Source organism: Phyllobates terribilis, unplaced genomic scaffold (assembly GCF_046119375.1).
Source record: "Phyllobates terribilis strain yellow unplaced genomic scaffold, ASM4611937v1 Scaffold_1__5_contigs__length_1240528914, whole genome shotgun sequence".
Lineage (NCBI taxonomy): Eukaryota > Metazoa > Chordata > Amphibia > Anura > Dendrobatidae > Phyllobates > Phyllobates terribilis.
This window is the reverse complement of record NW_027362761.1, coordinates 294,638,895-294,659,960: the sequence shown is the minus strand read 5'-3', so window position 1 is coordinate 294,659,960 and position 21,066 is coordinate 294,638,895. Positions and strand designations below refer to the sequence as shown.

At 40.5% G+C, this 21,066-nt stretch overlaps 1 protein-coding gene across 3 annotated transcripts in view; it reads left to right on the top strand.

Moving 5' to 3' along the window:
* Positions 1-21,066, top strand: part of TTC28 (tetratricopeptide repeat domain 28) — an 824,287-nt gene that overhangs the window by 496,359 nt on the left and 306,862 nt on the right. For all 3 annotated transcript variants that reach the window (XM_073673179.1, XM_073673184.1, XM_073673189.1), the window contains one exon: positions 7,867-8,374. In XM_073673179.1, the coding sequence (XP_073529280.1) occupies positions 7,867-8,374 (508 nt within the window). The remainder of the gene's footprint in view (positions 1-7,866; positions 8,375-21,066) is intronic.

Genomic DNA, 21,066 nt, shown 5'->3' with positions numbered 1-21,066 from the left:
TGCCCAGTCTTGGGAGGGGAAGAACTTCCCCTGTATAAACCCGGGGCTGAGGCAGGGAGAGTCAGACAAGGAGAGTGGAGACAAGAAGCAGCATAGGAAACAGCAGAGTTACAAGGAGTCAGGGGCTGGCAGCTGCAGAGCTCGCCCTGACTAAGAAGATTCTTTACCGGACCCGGAGTCCGAGGCTGTGGGGACTAACTCCTACCCAGCAGCAGAATCCGTCAGGCAGGGGATTTCAGGTCCTCTGGCCCAGAAGCCCGAAGGCACGGTCACACGCGTGGGACCAGCACCGCCATCGTGGAGCGGAAGCCATTAGAAGGCCCCGAGTCACCGGCCATACGGGTGAGCACCACACGGTACACTCAGGGACGTGGGCTACTTACATCAGCTTCTAGCAAGGTAGCCAGAAGAGTACAGTCAGTTTGGGAGGCCTACAACTACGCCTGGCCAGGGGAGATCCCATCTGCTCAAAGACTGACCAGGCCCCGTTTGCTAGCAAGTACTCCGGGAGGGTCTGTCGTTGTTACCAGTAAAGACCCTGAACTACACCGTACCGTCTCTGAGTGGTTCCTGCTACCCCCATCATCCACGTCGGCTGCCCTGAGGCCATACCCCTCCCGTTGGGGGTTATACTATCACGCTGCACAATCCTACCACCGGCCTCAGCGGTCTGTCCTGCAGCAGCAGCTTCCTGGCTGCACTCAACGGGTGGCGTAGTCATAAACTATTTACTACTAATAGACTGCCGTCTAGTTTGACTCCCTGGGCACGGACCGGGTCACCGCCACGAGACTACAACCCTCCACTGATCCGGCTCCGGGTAGGCTCCCGCGTGCGCAACGCAGCGCGACACAGGCCCAGGGGCGCGTCATATCCACCTGACTTCTGCACAACACAACTGATGGTCCCAACCCCATTTATAAGGCAAGAAATCCCACTTATTAAACCTGACAGGGCACACCTGTGAAGTGAAAACCATTTCCGGTGACTACCTCTTGAAGCGCATCAAGAGAATGCCAAGAGTGTGCAAAGCAGTCATCAAAGCAAAAGGTGGCTACTTTGAAGAACCTAGAATATAAGACATATTTTCAGCTGTTTCACACTTTTTTGTTAAGTATATAATTCCACATGTGTTAATTCATAGTTTTGATGCCTTCAGTGTGAATGTACAATTTTCATAGTCATGAAAATACAGAAAAATCTTTAAATGAGAAGGTGTGTCCAAACTTTTGGTTTGTACTGTATATGTTCCCCATCCTAGTGTACATGTCCCCATTCCTGCTATATGTGTGCCCCATCCCTGGCCCCTTCCTTGTATATATGTCCCCCATCCTGGTATATATGTCCCCCATCCTGGGCCCCTTCCTGGTATATATGTCCCCCATCCTGGGCCCCTTCCTGGTATATATGTCCCCCATCCTATTACATAAACATTTTTTTCACCTTCCTTCGTTCCCACAATGTGCGGCTTCCTGTTCTGTAACGAGCGCAGAGGCTGACAGCTAACTTCAGTGTGCCTGCTATGGCGACTTATGACGTCGCTACCATGCCTTGCACACTGACGTCAGCTGACAGTCTCTGATTGACCAGTGGTGTATGTTGCAGTGCAGGAATCCAGAGCATCTCTCCATTCCAATACACTTCAACTGGATGTGTGTCATTGGACTGAAGTAGCCTCTGGTGTTGGCGGGCCCCCCTCCAGTACAAGCCCGTTAGTGGTTGCACCCTCTGTTACCACATTCGTTATGCACCTGCCCTGATTCCAGGGATGTGTGACTTACTGGCTCACTATTTTATCAATTATAGATTATTACTAGAGGATGAATAGCTGAGTATAACCCCTGCTTCTTCCACTGATCACTGATTGGCTATGCACAGTGTAAACAAAAAGCTGTCAATCAGTGGTGTGGGTGGCTTATACATAGCTCACCCTTCAGTATATGATTACATCTGTAATCGATAAAACTGTGATTTTATTAAAACTACACCAAGCAGTCCAGTAAAGGATACATCACTGGAATCAGGGTCTCTACCCCTACATCATGCTACTCCCAGATAGGGTAGTAAAAACCTTATGACAAATTCCCTTTCAGAACTACCACAGGCCTAAGTGGCTATGTGATTCATCTGTAAGCTCCAAATCTACCTATAATAAAACTAATTTAAAGGGAATCTGTCACCCCCTGGGACATACCTGACCTCTAATATGGGCATACAGGTGATAGAAATGTAAATCTATACCTACCTGTATGCCTCATATCAGAGGTCTTGTTGCTTTGAAATATCTTTTTATTCAGTCTGTTTTCTCATTCTTGCGGGCCGGGGGATGGGAAGAAATTCCCACCTACTTTGCTAATTACAATGTTCCCCCCCTCCCCTGCACGTCACTGTGACTCCTCAGCACCGGTGTACAAGATCACTGCTGGAAAAAATAAAGCCGGGAGAAAAAAATGTGCGCCTTGCGTTATAGGTGATTTGCGCATCACAGGGCACTGTCACGTGCAGGGGAGGGGGAGAACATTGTAATTAGCAAAGTAGGCTAGGATTTCTTCCCGTCCCCCGGCCCGCAAGAATGAGAAAACGGACTGAATAAAAAGACATTTCTCTGCAAGTAGACCTCTAATATGAGACATAGAGGTAGGAATAGATTCACATTTCTCCACTTCACTTTATAGTACTACAGGCCAATATTTTACACTCATTCTCATTTTATTATTTTTTATTTGTGTGATGATTTGCTGTAAAGGAATATATTGAAACTAATATGAAATACAAATGTGTTACAGAGATAAAATAGGAACCCTCATGCCTGTGGGGCCATCATCCCTACATACACACACTTTCTGATACTGGTAAAGAAATGGGCAAAGATTTGTATAATGAGCTCTCATCTTATGTTCCAAACCAATTTATATTCGTTTTAAACACTTTTGTGATATAGTTCTAATGTTCCCAATTACATTTTGCCTGTGGACAACAGTAATTTAAGATGGTCATAAGTCAGTGCTTTCCAACAATCAATTTTCTATGGTAGACTGATTGAAATATCAGCTTAATTTTGATAAACAGCACAATTTATTATTTGAGAGGACATTTGTAAATACCTCTAGGTCCCATAGGCCTAAACACTGTGAAATGAAATTGAAAATCCAAAAACCTAACCAGATTTTTCCCACTTGTAAGTGGAGAGGTATTTGTGAACCTCTCAGCAAGGTTGGAAATTACTCAGCCATAATTTAATTTAAATAGAAGCCTATCACTTTACCCCAAAATAAGCAAAAATAATATTGATTTTACAGCGCTGTAAGTCATTACAATTTGTCAGCTTTTATGTTGTAATTAAATTGCCTCAGGGAAACCTAGTGTAGTTTTTCAATTTCGGAAGCTGGTAAAGGTAGTGTATCTTGCCAACTTCCGTATCTAATTAGCTATAAATTGTTTTTTATAGCTAATCTGTTACTGCTCCTTCTTAAAAAGAAAGATTGTTTTGTTTATTAATCTCTTACTTTCCAAAAACTGAGTGCACCAGGATTTATACCCGAAAATTGTGAGCTGTTTTTTTGTTTGTTCCCTTAATTTATTATATTTTCTATTAAGGACTCTGCTATGTGTCTTCTCGGCATAATGTTCATTCTGCATAGGGGAAATATATACAAGAGGACAATACTGGGTTGTTTTTTATTCCATTCTTCTTATGGCTCTGCACCTAACATATCAGCCATAACCAGATTTTGTGAAATAATAATTAATAACCATAGTAATTTATCGTTATGAACAATTAAGCCACCATACACCTTAAATAGCTGTTGGGCAAATGATACTTTGGCCAATCATTTGACCGGCGGTTATTTGGACAACTCTCCCATACACAGGAGCGCTCGCTTTGCTGTGGTCTTGGTGGCGGCTTATCTCTTAGGCTATGTGCCCACGATCAGGAGTCACTGCAGGTTTGAAGCTGCGTGTTTATGCCCGCATCGACCAGATGTTACAGTACAGTAGATGGGATTTATAGAAATCCCATGTCCACTATGCGTCTGTGTACCTGCGGATCACCTGCGGAAACTGACATGCGGCGCGTCTTTCAGGACTGCAGCATGTCAAATTCTCTTGTGGGTCCGCATGTGGGCTTTCCCCATAGATTAACATCAATAAGGGAAGTCCACATGTGAAAAAAAAAGAAATTGCGCCTGCTCGTTGTTTGCATAATGAGGGCGGAAGTGGCGCGGCTGTTCTCCAGCGTCGGGGCCCCCAGCGGCTCCTGATCGTGGGCACATACCCTTAGAGAATAAAAGGATGGGCAGAAGATGTTGAGGGAAATAAGGAGCTAACATGTTTGAAAATGGAAGATATTGGCTCCTAATCTCCTTCAATATCTTCTATCGGGAAGTCACCATAAACATTAGACTGTCGATATAAGCAGGTTCAGCCAATGCTAGCCTAATGTATATGGAGGCCTTTAGGTATTTCTTGGAAACCGTCTTCATGGCCTCCCTTATTTGTACTGTCTAGAAATGTATAGTGGTGGTATTGCATTTTAACCTCTAAATGTGACTATTTTCTTGAAACCTTTTCTTTTGGCCTTTACCAATCCCAGGCTGCTATACACCATCACAGCAAGTAATGATCAATTCCATGCAACTACACCACTGAGACATATTGCAAAATTATGCTTCATCAGGTGCCATATGTACAGATATATACAAATTGTACATTATATCTTGTACATTATACATCCATAAATGCCTTATTACTGATCCATACAAAGCGGAGATGTCATATGGAAAGCCTCACTCAGTAAATAGAGTGCATACATCCACCAAAAATCTAATTTGTATTGGGTCAAGCTGTCTCATCTATCAATATAGAAACAAAGGTTGGGATGGTTGAATTTTAACGTGTCTGATCCTTTGTTTCCTAGTGGAACTGGCAATGATGTACACTCTTTATACTGAAATAACATACACATTCATGGATAGTGATAGAGATGATGGCTATTGGCTTAATGGTTGTTCATCTGACGTCTATCTAAGTAAATGGCTAATTTTAATCTAAACCTAGCCATGCATGTTACAAATCAGCACCGAATGGATTAACTACAACTGGGTAAGCTCCATCAACAGATACGATCGCATTGTGCATTGAAGACAGATAATAAAGATTTAATGTAGTCTTGAGAAACAACTGTTGAGACAAGTATGCCGCCCTTGAAGGAAACATACTTAGATACTTATTTAATAAAGTTGAAAAAATTAGAAACGGATCCATCAGGTCTAACCTAAAATCCTATAATATTGATCCAGAGGAAGGTAAAACCCCCTATGAAATGGATCCAAATTGTCTCAAGGGGAAAGTGTATAAATCAATGACCCATCCCCAGAAATCTAGTACAGAATCCCAGTGTGTGATAATGGCAAAATCTTATTTCCTTCTGTCCTGCAGATTTGAAGGATTCACCCTTGTCATGATTACAGGCCTAGGTATAAAAGATCATTTAGAAAGATCTCTATTGTCCATTCATATAGTTTAACATTGTAATTAGTTAGCCCCCAAGCTGTCATTTTTTGCAAACTGATTAACCTGTTTGACAATTTGCCTTGGTCCTGTAGTCCATCCATGACCTTAGTTGTCTTGGTCACCCCCAGCTCTAGTTCAGCTGTGTTCTTATTCACTGGAGCCCAAAGCTGAACCCAATATTCCATATTACTATCAATCCGAGCACAAAACGTTTGGAAAATGTCATATTGACCGACATATTGGACAGATTCCTATAATGACTCCATTCAGTGATATCTGTTGGAGCAATAACATAGAATTTCCTTGAAGCCATTGAGTCTGTATCATCATTTAAATATGATAAAAATTATGACTATATAGAACCCAACCTTCAAAAAGATATATCCATAAATATAAAAACAGGATAACATTATTTGACGTATGACAGAAAATAGAAGAGGTTATTATGTAAGGTATAAATCACTCCGAGGTCCATCAGGAGATGTCACAAAGGGCTTTATTTCATATGTTGAAAATATTATGTTGAATAATCATTTCTCTTTCGTTTCCTTGAGACATCTTCATTGCTTCTACATAAAATGCATAATTTCAACTACTTCAGTTTAATTTAAGTGTTTAATTTTTATTGTTAACCATGAAAAAGGCAAGATAAGCTCTTCACAGGGCCATGGATTAGGAGTATAATAAAACATGATTCTGGAAGAAATATTATACTTTTATTAATAATAATAATCAAGCTCAGGAGTGATCATCTTCTCCCTGCGAGCTTTCATAGGAGACATCTTCTCATTCTAAAATACATCTTTTTTATGGTCATTTCTGCAGTATCTTACAGATTAAATTCCTTACTGAACAGACAAGTCATCCAATGTATTACTTTATATCCTAACATCAGGCAAACTGCAATTATAGGATGGCAGATATAATAGGTGAAATTTCCGCTGCATTGAGCAATGTGTTGCAGGTTTTTATATTTCATTTCTATTTTAAAGCATAAAATTATATTGTTTTTTTTTTTTTCAAGGCTTAACTATAACAGGACAATTTTGTCATCTGCTAGAAAGGAATTGGATGTGTCTTTTTCTTGGTTACTTTGAACTGTATTGAAAGGGTTGATGACCAAATGTTATTTTAGAATATTTTCTTGGGGATACTGCCACTTGGAACTATAAAGTTTGTGACTTACATTAAAAACGTACTAACCCTTTATGGGTTTTAAAATTTTCTTGTGTTTTTTCACAAAGTCAGGATCAAATAAAATATGCATCAGTATTAAAGGGAACCTGTCGGCAGTTTTTTAGACCCCAAATTAACGTCATCAATGTAAAGTTCCTATATTGTTGGTCATGTCCATACCTTCCCTGTGACCTGCTCCCCCGTCTAAGATCTCACGATAGCGCCATCATTCCCAGGGGCGACGCATGCGCAGATCGATAGTCTGACTCTTGAACGTCATCAATATCTTACTGAATATGTGACACTCCTGGAAATGATGGCACTTGTGTAAGATCTTGGACAGGTCACAGAGAAGAGTGACCTAAAAATAGAGGTGGCTCGCAGCACTCCACTATTGGACAATTACAAAGGGCACAAAAAGTTCCAAGGAGTCCACTTGGAAAAAATTCAATAAATGAAAGAGACGAGACAGCGTCCAAATCAGGTGAAAAAACTTCAAAGCTCCATTAATTCTGCCACAGATGCAACGCTTCGACCAGCCACAAGTCTTTTTCAAGTATGCTATGGCTGGTCGAAACGTAGCATCTACGGCAGAATTAATGGAACGTTGAAGTTTTTTTTTGCTTGATTTGGTCGCTGTCTCTTTCTTTTGGAGAAGAGTGACCTGTCACTCACTGACAGGAGACCACAGCAGGGAAAGGAGAGAGGTTGGAGAGCTGTAAGTGCGGGGCCAAGCCCTCTGTGATTGTGGCTTATTTGCATGAAAATCCAATGGATTTTTATAAAAAAGATAATGGACTTAAAAAAATAAAAGGTACGGATGTCATCAATATTATAGGGACTTTTCATTGATGATGTTTTTTTGGAGGCTAGTAACATGCTGACAAGTTCCCTTTAATATTAATAAAAATGTGTCAAATATTTTTTTTCTTTCTTTTTAAAGTGGTCATATGAAATTGGAAAGAAGATTCTGCTTTTTTTTCCCCTCCAGAAACACCATTCTTGTTAATGGGCTGCATCTACTACTGCAGTTGAGCTGAATTCATTTGAATAGGAATGAGCTGCAATACCAGACGCAGCCTATGGGCAACAGTTTATCCCTTTTAAAAGTTATATACTATTTGTATGTAGCAAATAATGTTGCATTTAATTAGATTTGGTCTTTTATTTTCACAGGCGGCATCATCGGCCTTAAGCAGCTTGGGTCATGTCTACACTGCAATTGGCGACTACCCTAATGCACTGGCTAGCCACAAGCAATGCGTTCTCCTGGCTAAACAATCCAAAGATGAACTGTCTGAAGCACGAGAACTGGGGAACATGGGAGCTGTCTACATCGCAATGGGGGACTTTGAAAATGCAGTTCATTGCCATGAACAACATTTAAAGATTGCAAAGGACCTTGGCAACAAGAGAGAAGAGGCCCGGGCATATAGTAACCTTGGCAGTGCCTTTCACTACAGGAGAAACTTTGACAAGGCAATGTCCTACCACAACCACGTTCTAGAACTTGCGCAGGAATTATCTGAGAAGTCCATTGAGATGCGTGCCTATGCAGGCCTGGGTCATGCTGCGCGCTGCATGCAGGATTTGGAGAGGGCTAAACAATATCATGAACAACAACTGTCCATAGCTGAAAGTCTTAAGGACCGTGCAGCAGAGGGTAGAGCTTCTTCCAACTTAGGTAAGTCTAATTACTTGCCTCGTATCTTCTTATTTTTTTGCATTCCTCTAAAACATTTCTTAAGGCTTACATTTTGTGTAATTATAGGGCATATAAGTGCATTACAATGAGAATAAACAGACTTGTGTGCTATCGTTAGATTGACTTGTTGTTGTATAGATTTTGGTGTTCTCCATTAGAGACATTATTGTAGAAAATTTTCCAATATCCTGGAAGTACTTCCCTAACCATTTCCATATGAAAAGTTGTGGATGGGGTCAACTTATTCTTTCATACACTTACAGACCAGTTGGTAACAAGCTATACAGCATTTTGTAGAAGTCGTCATTGCGTAGATATAGCTGATGTGAGATCACTGCAAGGTATAAGAATGAGACAGCATTCAGTGTTTAGTACAGAAGTACCTTTACACATTGGGTGAATGTTGGCACAACCCACCAAGCAATGATGTGTATTGGGTGAATGTTGGCACAACCCACCAAGCAATGATGTGTAAAAATGTGTCAGAAGAAATAGATATTCACTGAAATAGTGCTTGGCCTTCAGCAATTTAACATTTATGGCCACTTTAAGACCTATTAGATGAACAATCTCATAGACTATGAATATGTGATGGGTCTGGGTGAAGTTCTGGTGTGAACAGAAGCAAAACTACTGAGTTTACAAATTGTTCCAGAAATGCAATTTTTAGAAGTTTTTGGATGGTGAGGCTTAAGAGAAAACAAAAAGAAGAACACAAGTCTTGTGGTAGTAAATGGTCACAAGTCAAGGTTTGTTAGACTTGAACAGGAAAACAGACGCACAACAGTGCTTCAAATAAGACTGTGAGCCCTCGTGGGCAGGGTCCTCTCTCCTCCTGTACCAGTCAGTGACTTGTATTGTTTCATTATTATTTTCCTTGTTTTATATATATATATATATATATATATATATATATATATATATATATATATATACCCCTTTTCACATGAAAAGCACCATGGAATAAATGGCGCTATAACCATAAATAGTAATAAATAACAGAATTGGAATCAGGATCAAGAAAGATTTCAGGCTACCCATGTACAGTACATGTCGGGCATTATAATTTATGGGGATGCTCAAAAGTCCAACAAAGTCACCACTAATGTATTGTCACACACAGTGTAGGAAAGACAAAGTGCAACACGAAGGGGTGAGGGGAAGGGAGCCCAGACACTAAGGAAAGAGGGGGTGGAGACCTCCTAGGCTGATCTGATATCACCCTGTCTTCCTTACCGTCCCTATATTGGTTTCTCACCAATCGCCGATCAGGAACCTAAAAACCTGTATTTCCCTAGAGCTAGGCCCTGGCTAGGGAAGGGAGGATGAGCGCTAGTCAGTCCCCACTAACAACTAAAGACAGCAAGGGAAGACAGACACGGGGGAAGTAACTTAGCTTGTGCCGACTTCAGAGAGATTACACACACGGCCTCTTAGCACCAGAGAGGAAGTAACCAGATTGCAACAGCTCCAAGCCTTCACAAGGGGTCATGTGAATATCACTGGCACCCCTTATAGCAAATAAGAAGTATTTAAACACCCAGGTCTGGGTGTCAATTAGCCGGAGGGAGGTAGCCGCTGGGTCCTAGAGTGAGACAGATCTAAGAAGGTGTCTGTAATGCCAAATGAAGAGATCTCCTGCAACCAACTGCAGGGCGACTGTCTGTCACATCTGACACACCCGTGACATGTATACAGTAACTGATATCTAATAAAAGGTCTAGACTGGCGCTGGTGGCATAGGGCAAGAGTGGAGAAATGGATGGCGGAGTCCCAGTGGTGTAGAGTAAAAAGGACACTTAGCGCTGGGCTAGTAGGTAGAGATGAATAAGATGGAGATGTTGGTAGAGTAAAAACAATTTTATTTAGTGTTAATAAAATCAATTGCTTATTAAAATAGATGCTTATAACTTGATTGAAATACAAAATTAAAATGAAATAAAAATTAGGCCCTAGAGGAGGGATCAGACTTCCTGGTAGTGGATCGGTTCCCTTGAGATTATACAGTAGGTACAGTTCATCTGAATAATATGGGTTTTGAACATGGGACCAGGGTCATCTCCTGGGGAGAGAGGGTAAAAATGGTTGTTCAATAGGTGCAGATAGCCAAAGAGCGAGTTTTCCTTGATAAGTAAAGGATGGTAGGCTACCTGGTGTATGGATATAGAGAAAGTAGAATTGCTGCACCTGGTAGTTGGTGGAATATTGGCTGTAAAAGATAAGTTCAGGTAAGATAATGGGTAAGATAGTATGGATAAATCTCAGGGTGAGATAATTATCTGGACCACTGAGTCACTTCGTACGACCTCCTAAAAGTACTGAGTGGGGTCCTGTCCAAGTTTGAAGATAGTGGAGTGTAAGTCTGGCTGGGCACTCTAAAAGAAGGATCGCAAAGGACTAAAAGGCTATTGGTACAACCGGTTAAAGGACTTTAAAATGACAAAACAACAATTAATATATAAAATAATAGATTTTGAGATATTAAATATTAGAATTATCGTGGGTTACCTGGTAGTTGTGGTTTCTGTAGTGATGCCTGAGTTACTGCTGGAATCACGGATATTGGTATATATATATAGAGAGAATATAGAACAGCTCTGTAGCTTGGTTAGTCCAATCGTTGAGATACCCTGGTCCCATGTTCAAAACCCATATTATTCAGATGAACTATACCTACCGTATAATCTCCAGGGAACCGATCCAACAACAGGAACTCTGATCCCTCCTCTAGGACCTAATTTTTATTTCATTTTAATTGTGTATTTCAATCAAGTTATAAGCATCTATTTTAATAACCAATTGATTTTATTAACACTAAATAAAATTGTTTTTACTCTACCAACATCTCCATCTTATTCATCTCTACCTACTAGCCCAGCGCCAAGTGTTCTTTTTACTCTACACCACTGGGACTCCGCCATCCATTTCTCCGCTCTTGCCCTATGCTACCAGCGCAAGTCTACACCTTTTATTGTATTACTTACCCAGACAACCTGTGGAAGTTGTCCCTCTTGCAGCAGGTACACAAGGGCTGACCCATGCTTTCAGCTCATTTCTTTTAGTAACCGATGTCTATTACCATTATATCACATGAGTAAAGAAAACCTCTATAGGGGACTAAGGTGTCTCTTTTCAGTTTCACTCATAGCTACTTGGAACTCTAACACTGTGGTCATGTTTTTCTCAAATATCCTGGGCGCTGAACGACTGATGGCCAATGCATGGAATAATGCACACCTTTGTCGGACAGATGTACGGCCATGCTGGTCACAAAAGGTTTTAAGCATAATCAATTGCAATGGTTGTTGCTGCCAAGAAAACTAATTAGTGGATAGTATATCTGGGTGCACACCCGGCAGCCAGGGGGACACATGCGTCCCACAATGCTATTCTCTGCGCCCCCCAACCATCTGGTCACAGATATGATTTACTGGTGGCTGCTCACATGTTTTGCTTATGTCCGACAGAGGAGGACTGGTGCGTAAATATTATTAGGGAGGGTAAGTATTTTTTGTGCACTGTTTGGCCATTTTTTGAATTCCCATATATATACACCAAATAAGACTCTCCCTCTGTGAAGTGCCATACAGGGGTGAGATGTGGTGGCCATACATGACTGCTGTTCATCATAGTTTTATCTAGTTTTATTGACATTAAAGGGGTTGTCCAGGGCTGAGATATTAATGATCTATTCTTAGGGTGGGTCATTAATGTCATATCGGTGGGAGTTTGACACTCGGCACCTTCAGCAGATATTTGCAGCTCCATGGTGGCCAGTAGTAGACAATATGCAATTCTGGGACACCACAGCACTGTAAACTGTGTATTGCCTGTTCTTGGGTACTTCCGCTCAGCTCCATAGGATGTGTTAGCAGGATGTAACTCCTTGTAGTAACAATTAGAGCTGCTTTTATGATTTCTCCCTTCTTACAGTACATACAGGAGAGAAAGTGACCTCTCATTTTTCCAATGGAAGTTCAGGAATCAAACCTCTATGGCATTTACTTTCCATATGTCATAAATGTCTCAGATGGTAATGTCCCTATTAGTCTGACGGCAACCTTTGGGATCAGTTCAATGTGACAATATGGCCCTCAGACCAGAAGAGGTTGTACATACCTGCAATGTATGATATTGAAGAGCTTCCCTTATGGAGAACTACAATGGAAACATGTTGACAGTATGTAACGTTACCCTTTGATGTTGAGTGGCTACGGATGGCACGGTCCTTGTGTAGGAACGGAGGATTCGTTCAGGAATGATGCATGTGGTATTCACCAGGAGAAAAAAATAGGGAGCACTGCCTAAAAACCATTCAAGAATCTACACTTATTGACTCCCCTTTTTCGGACTCTTTCTCAGCACGTAAAGAACATATTGCTGACGGTATGAAATTCACAGATTTCATTAGAATATTTGCACAACTGGATGAGTCTGGAATATCTCATTTTCACCATCTAGTTTTTTATGCTCGGGCTTAGCAAACGTTATAAATGAGACTCCTATTAAATTGAATTCAAGTGTGCTACATATTATTTGGTTCCGCCACATGCTATTGATCAAATAATGCTGTGGTATTCATGAAATGTAATAATAAATGTGTCTAGGAATATTAGTAGCACACAGATCTTTTTATTAACATCAGTCTTGGCTTCTCTGTTTAGCTTGCTTTACACCCAGACTGTTTGGCTGCTTATAATAAGTGAGGTTTGGAAGAACTGTGTATTTTTCTATCTGTGTGTGTCTGTCTGTTCTATAATTTGGGTGAATGAATATCCCACATTCTGTCATATTTTTGGTAAAAAAAAATGTATTTAATTAAATTCATATTTTTATGCATTTATTCGATTAAAGTTGGTTACAAAATGTCCTTTCTGACACTTGTGGGGGAGGCTATTGTTAGTAGTAATTTAAAGGGGTTTTCCCCATTGATCTGCGGAACAAGGGGCAGTAACACTTGGAAGATCAAGCTCTTCTTCTTAAAGGTAATATCATTAGGTTTTTGCCCGATTGCAGTGATGCATTATTTTTTGGGCTGCTTGCTGTAGTTTTCATAATCTCTTGCTGATAAAACAATGATTTTATAACTAGAGGACTAATAACCTGCTGCCATTTAGTCCTCCATATCCCTGCGCTCCATATAACCTGGCCCTCATTTCTGATTGGCAGCTTTCTGCCTTTGCACAGTGTATGCAAAAATCTACCAATCAGTGGTGTGGGCGGCGTTATACAGAGCTCAGCATTCAGAGATCTGCTAGATCTGCAGCAGATAACGCAGTGATTTTATCAAAACTGCAGCATGGAGCCCAGTAAGTGACACATCACAGGAATCAGGGTCTCTACCTCTACATCAGGCTGCTCTCAGACCGGGAAGCAGAAACCTAGTGACAGATTTCCTTTATGATTGTCAATTAGGCATTAGAACAAGCCAACCAAAAATCAGTGCATGAAGTAATTCTTGATTTTTGGTGTTTCTCTCTCTATCTCTCTCTGCGTTCGGCTATTAGTTTGGTCAGTGTTGATCCTGTGAATAATGTAATATCGCCCTATGTCTTTAATGGTTAAACAGAAACTAATCGCCGCCCACAGACTGACCAGGGAGGCTCTTGTAAGAGAGCAATCAAGGCTAATTCAAAGGACATTATTAAGGTGGAGCTGTCAAATCCTTGATTTTAATGAAAGTAGCTACTTCAGTTAAATTGTCTTATAATTGAGAAAAATATTAAAGAACTTGCTGCATATTCTTCAATCCAGTGCCATGCCAGAAATGGTAATTATTATTTTGATGATGCGGTTACCACTGTGCATATTTATGAGCTCAGCTCTTCCTCTGTCAACCTGTCTCTGTATAAGAGGTCCTAACTAGTGTAATAATGTGAGCCATCACAGAGCACATTCAGGAAGGATCAGAAGGATCATTTTCAGTCTAAAACCAATAAGTTACAACAAAGCAACAAGTCTATGCCAACAAGCCTATGGCGCTGACTTAGACATCCAGAGCTGCTCTCATGGTCACTCTCATAGACAATGAAGAAACATGTGCTACCTGGTGAGCCATTCAAATCTTCTTGGAGGTGATTTTGCAGCCGGGGGAGAATGGGAGAAATCTTAGCAATTCTGGAGAAGAGGGCTACCAGCATTGGATAGATAGGAATGCCATCAAAGTGGCAAACTACCAGCTCAGCTGGTACTTACAATTGGAGGCTAGTGAAAGACAAATATTTTTAACGGCAATAGCAGTCAAAGTCCTATTTAAATTGAATACTACTTCTATGCCAGGACATCCAGCCCTATAAAACATCAGCAGGTTAATTCTGGGTCTGGCACCAACAAACACTATAATGTGCAATATTTTGAAACTTGGCACTCAAATGTGATTCATAAGGGTGAAAATGTATTTGTGAAATAATCCAGAAATAAGAGATGTTTTAGTCTGTAACTCGACCTTCATCAGTTTGCAGCTGGATTAAAGAATGACCACAAATGGAGCTCTTCTCCTGCATAGCGGTGGATACCGCATGGCCTTTCCCAGCTCTGCATATGTGGTCATTCTCTAGTCCAGCTTTAAACTGATGAAGGTCGAGTCACAGACTGAAACATCTCTTATTTTCTGGATTATTTCACAAATACATTTTCATCCTTAAACAAGTTGTCCACTACTTTTACATTGATGCCCCATCCGTAGGATAGGGCATCGATGTCTGATCGGCCGAGATCCTGCACCCCCGCCGATCAGCTGTCATCGGTACCGGTGGCAGCGGCCGCCGGAAGTGCTCTTGGCCCTCTAGTTGTAGTGGCCGCTGCGGGGTACTATACATCCGCCTGCTATTGAATTGAATAGGAGGTGGATGTGCAGTACCCCATGGCGGCCACTACATCTAGACGGCCAAGCTCCGCAAGTAAGCACTTCCTGCCGGCACCGATAATAGCTGATCTGCGGGGATGCTGGGTGCAGGACCTCGGCCGATCAGACATTGATGCCCTATGTAAAGGTAGTGGACAAATTCTTTAACAATCACATTTGAGTGCCAAGTTTCTAAATATTGTTTAATGGAATAGGATCCTACTTGTGCTCCAACCTACCAGAAGTGCCATGTTTTAGCTTTCTATTATAATGGGCAAGGCAGCAGAGAGAGACTGCACACTGCCTGCCCGCAGAGACCTCATTCCACAGCAGAGACACAGTATATGCAGTGTGAGATAGGGTGGTTTTACACTGCACTTTACAGTGCCCATTTGCTGCATATTTGTCTGCCAAGCTGATGTACATCAGTACATCTCCTATCTTTTTGATATGTATAGAATACTGCAGTCTGCTGCGCTACTTATAGATACACCCTGAACCTGACTGGTGTTTTTAGGTGTTATAGGTGGCTACCTAAGCTGTCAAGTGACTATAGATGGTCCTGACAGTAAATAAATTCCAGATCAGATTGGAAAATCACTCCTAAAACTGCTCCCCTTTTAAACTTCGGCATCTATTTTTTGATGAAAAAAGTAGCAACCTTACGGAGAGATAATAATTTATGTAGACCTTACGGTCTTGACATGAATACGGTGTGAAGGATGATGCTACTGTGGCCTGTTTGCCGGACACAGTTTGTTTGTAGTGTATTGAAAAGAAATTCTGGTGAGATGCTGCAGACACATTTTTTACAGTGTCTGTAATTGGGCGTTTCATTTAGTTTTAAGCTGAAAGCGTTTTTATTGATCAAAAAGCAAATTCTTTCATCATCTTACTCACTTGGGTATACAACCTGCACGAAATATGAATAATTAATAAAGGAGATTCATTCTCCAGTTAATGACCCCAGTAGCACCTTAGCTGTTTTCATCTGGCAGACTGAACTGTGTGCACTGGAAGAGGATATTACAATTTGTGTTACAGTTTCATGTCTTCGGTAGATCAATCCCTGTTCTCTAGGGTCACAGCCAGGCCATGTTTTAGTTAAATAAACCCTTCAAATGACTGCAAAGAGAAAATAGTGGTGAGACAATAGTGGTCAATAGGAAAAATACTCAAATGTTTGCCGCTCATTGGATGCTTACATTGAAAATCTTCATTAAATTATATTTTCATGCAAACAATCCCAATTAACAATGAAATATCAGTAATAATAAAGTGTATCGAGTAGATTACTCATCATTAAATATCAAGTAAATATGTTGCCGTGGTCTTCGTGTTAAAAGTGGGATCAACCCTCCTAAGCCGTGGAGGCATGGGCATGGAGGTCATAGGAAGCTGAATAAAATGATACCTTGATATCTGTTGTCTGATGTCTTATTCCAGAGAAATCCATGTTTTCTTATATGTAAATGACCTGTAAAGATCTATGGGCCGGACACTGATCTGCATAAGAATCTGCCACCAGGACACAAAACACGTGAGGCATGTAGACCGGGAGAGCAGACTGTCAGTCATTACATGTCTCACACTGGTATCATCACTTTTCATTTAAAATAAGCTCTGGATGCAGATTCTAAGTGAGATCTATGTCCGGCCCATAGATCTTAAAAGCTCATATACATATTAACAAAAACATGGATTTCTCTGGAATAAGACATCAGATCGTAGATATCAATGAATCATTTTATTCAGCTTCCTATGACCTATATGCCCATATAGACGACTTAGGAGGGTTTATCCTACCAACAGATTCCCTTTAAATTTAGCTCTTAGGGAAGTTTAATATGAACCTCGATCAGTTTGTTTGGTTTTGACCCTGTTTTTCGTCTTTCCTTGATCCACACTTTTATTTAAAATCTGGTAACTTTACATTCATTTCATTTGTAATAGCTGAGTACAATTCTTGTGAGTCACTTTTATCATTCACGTGTCTGATAATAACCTTTAAAATATTTTCTCGTACTATACAATGGGATCAGCGCCACATCTGATAGCATGTCTAAGATCTTACCCTAACAAATTACCAATGAGATTCTCTAAAAGAGAAGAGTACCATTTTGGTAGCATTTTTAAACAGCGTATTTGGTGCGTAAGTTACGCAGCATTTTACAATACCATTAATGTCCACAAAAGCTGAGGATGTGTCCAATAATAAATGAACAGACGCACTTGCAATCATACTCAATACCAAGAACAACAATACCAATAACAAGTGCCATGAAGTCTCAAAAAAGGTATAACTTTATTTAAATATGTAATTAAACAAAAGGTTAAATATGTACAAGACAGCAGAAAAATCCTACAGTGGGGAAAAAAAGTATTTAGTCGGCCACCAATTGTGCAAGTTCTCCCACTTAAAAAGATGAGAGAGGCCTGTAATTGACATCATAGGTAGACCTCAACTATGAGAGACAAAATGAGAAAACAAATCCTGAAAATCACATTGTCTGATTTGGAAAGAAATTTTTTCAAATTTTGGTGGAAAATAAGTATTTGGTCAATTACAAACAAGCAAGATTTCTGTCTCTCACAGACCTGTAACTTCTTCTTTAAGAGGCTCCGCTGTCCTCTACTCATTACCTGTAGTACTGGCACCTGTTTGAACTTCTTATCAGTATAAAAGACACCTGTCCGCAACCTCAAACAGTCACACTCCAAACTCCACTATGGTGAAGTCCAAAGAGCTGTCGAAGGACACCAGAAACAAAATTGTAGCCCTGCACCAGGCTGGGAAGACTGGATCTGAAATAGGCAAGCAGCTTGGTGTGAAGAAATCAACTGTGGGAGCAATAATTAGAAAATGGAAGACATACAAAACCACTGATAATCTCCCTTGATCTGGGGCTCCACACAAGATCTCACCCCGTGGGGTCAAAATGATCTCAAGAACGATGAGCAAAAATCCCAGAACCACATGGGGGTACCTAGTGAATGACCTGCAGAGAGCTGGGACCAACGTTACACAGGCTACCATCAGTAACACACTACGCTGCCAGAGACTCAGATCCTGCAGTGCCAGACGTGTCCCCCTGCTTATGTCATTACATGTCCAGGCCCATCTGAAGTTTTCTAGAGAGCATTTGAATGATCCAGAAGAGTATTGTGAGATTGTCATATGGTCAGATGAAACTAGAGTAGAACTGTTTGGTAGAAACACAATTCGTCGTGTTTGGAGGAGAAAGAATGCTGAGTTGCATCCAAAGAACACCATACCTACTGTGAAGCATGGGGGTGGCAACATCATGCTTTGGGGCTGTTTCTCTGCCAAGGGACCAGGACGACTGATCCGAGTACATGAAAGAATGAATGGGGCCATGTATTGTGAGATTTTGCATTGAAGATGAAACGTGGCTGGGTCTTTCAGCATGACAATGATCCCAAGCACACCGCCAGGGAAACGAAGGAGTGGCTTCATAAGAAGCATTTCAAGGTCCTGGAGTGGCGTAGCCAGTCTCCAGATCCCTATAGAAAACCTTTAGAGGGAGTTGAAAGTCCGTGTTGCCCAGTGACAGCCCCAAAACATAACTGCTCTAGAGGAGATCTGCATGGAGGAATGGGCCAACATACCAGCAACAGTGTGTGCCAACCTTGTGAAGACTTACAGAAAACGTTTGACCTGTCATTGCCAACAAAGGATATGTAACAAAGTATTGAGATGAACTTTTGTAATTGACCAAATACTTATTTTCCACTAAAATTTGAAAAAAAATTCTTTCCAAATCAGACAAAGTGATTTTCAGGATTTGTTTTCTCATTTTGTCTTTCATAGTTGAGGTCTTCCTATGATGTCAATTACAGGCCTCTCTCATCTTTCTAAGTGGGAGAACTTGCACAATTGGTGGCTGACTAAATACTTATTTTCCCCACTGTATAGACAACTACATAACACAAAACCAAGCAATGTGAACTGAGGTCTAAGATGGTACACATGCAAGAAATAGGAGCATGTTCACACTAGCAAAAAGAAGCAAAACCTACAAAAGACAAAAAATATATCTCATACCCTACCATCATTATATATAAATGTAAAGCAAAGTTGCATATTAAATATAGGGTACTTAGTGAACTATTTTTGATCAAAAAAAGTATACAAGCCGTCCCACCAGCGACAAGGTGACCCTAAATTGGGACGGTACCTACACTGTCTATATTAAAAACCTTACTGTATATCAAAGTTGAAGTAATGCATATAAAAGGGTAGACAAATAGGACCGGGTCCCAACTCCAGACCACCTAGGCCCGTGGTAAGCTACATATATACTAATCAGCTCAACAAAGGGGATGCCACACCCTTAAATTGCACAGAATGCAAACAAGACAAAAAACCAAGCAATGTGAACTGAGGTCTAAGATGGTACACATGCAAGAAATAGGAGCATGTTCACACTAGCAAAAAGAAGCAAAACCTACAAAAGACAAAAAATATATCTCATACCCTACCATCATTATATATAAATGTAAAGCAAAGTTGCATATTAAGTATAGGGTACTTAGTGAACTATTTTTGATCAAAAAAAGTATACAAGCCGTCCCACCAGCGACAAGGTGACCCTAAATTGGGACGGTCCTACACTGTCTATATTAAAAACCTTACTGTATATCAAAGTTGAAGTAATGCATATAAAAGGGTAGACAAATAGGACCGGGTCCCAACTCCAGACCACCTAGGCCCGTGGTAAGCTACATATATACTAATCAGCTCAACAAAGGGGATGCCACACCCTTAATTTGCACAGAATGCAAACAAGACAAAAAACCAAGCAATGTGAACTGAGGTCTAAGATGGTACACATGCAAGAAATAGGAGCATGTTCACACTAGCAAAAAGAAGCAAAACCTACAAAAGACAAAAAATATATCTCATACCCTACCATCATTATATATAAATGTAAAGCAAAGTTGCTTATTAAATATAGGGTACTTAGTGAACTATTTTTGATCAAAAAAAGTATACAAGCCGTCCCACCAGCGACAAGGTGACCCTAAATTGGGACGGTCCTACACTGTCTATATTAAAAACCTTACTGTATATCAAAGTTGAAGTAATGCATATAAAAGGGTAGACAAATAGGACCGGGTCCCAACTCCAGACCACCTAGGCCTACATAACACAGTATATGGAGGTAAAAAAAAATAGGTGCATAGTTCAAATATCCCAATACATCCAAACGGTATATACCTGGACTCCCTATGAGGACAATGTCTGTTAGGTGATAAAATTGTACTTACATCATGTGATAAGTGTAGTGTGGTCAGCTTTGCCCCAACGTACTTTTCACCCACGCTTCGTGAAGGGGTGTTTACAGTACCAGCATAATCAATGGGATTTCTCATGCACATGCTGGGTTTTTTTCCCGCATGTGTTTTTAAGAATTGACACAGCACATCAATTCTATAAGTGTTTTTGCAGCGTTTTTCACCCATTCAAATCAATGGTTGAAAATTGCAAGTAAAAATCATGCAAAAAATGCAAACACAAACACGCATATTGTACACAGCGTTTTTCCTGCCACCAATCTTGTTTTTGGGGCAGAAAAAAAAACTGCAAAAAACACATGTGAACATGCCCTTAGGTTTCTTACTCATCTGTCATAGTATGGCAACCATAAAAGTCTACTGCATAAACCATACTGTACTTTAGCATAAATGTGATTTTAAAAAGACCTGTTTTATGGAGTTTTTTTATTCCTGTTTCTTCCCTAAATAATGAGTATTTTTTTCAATTTTAATTTAGGCCATGGTCACACGAGTGTATTAATTGGAT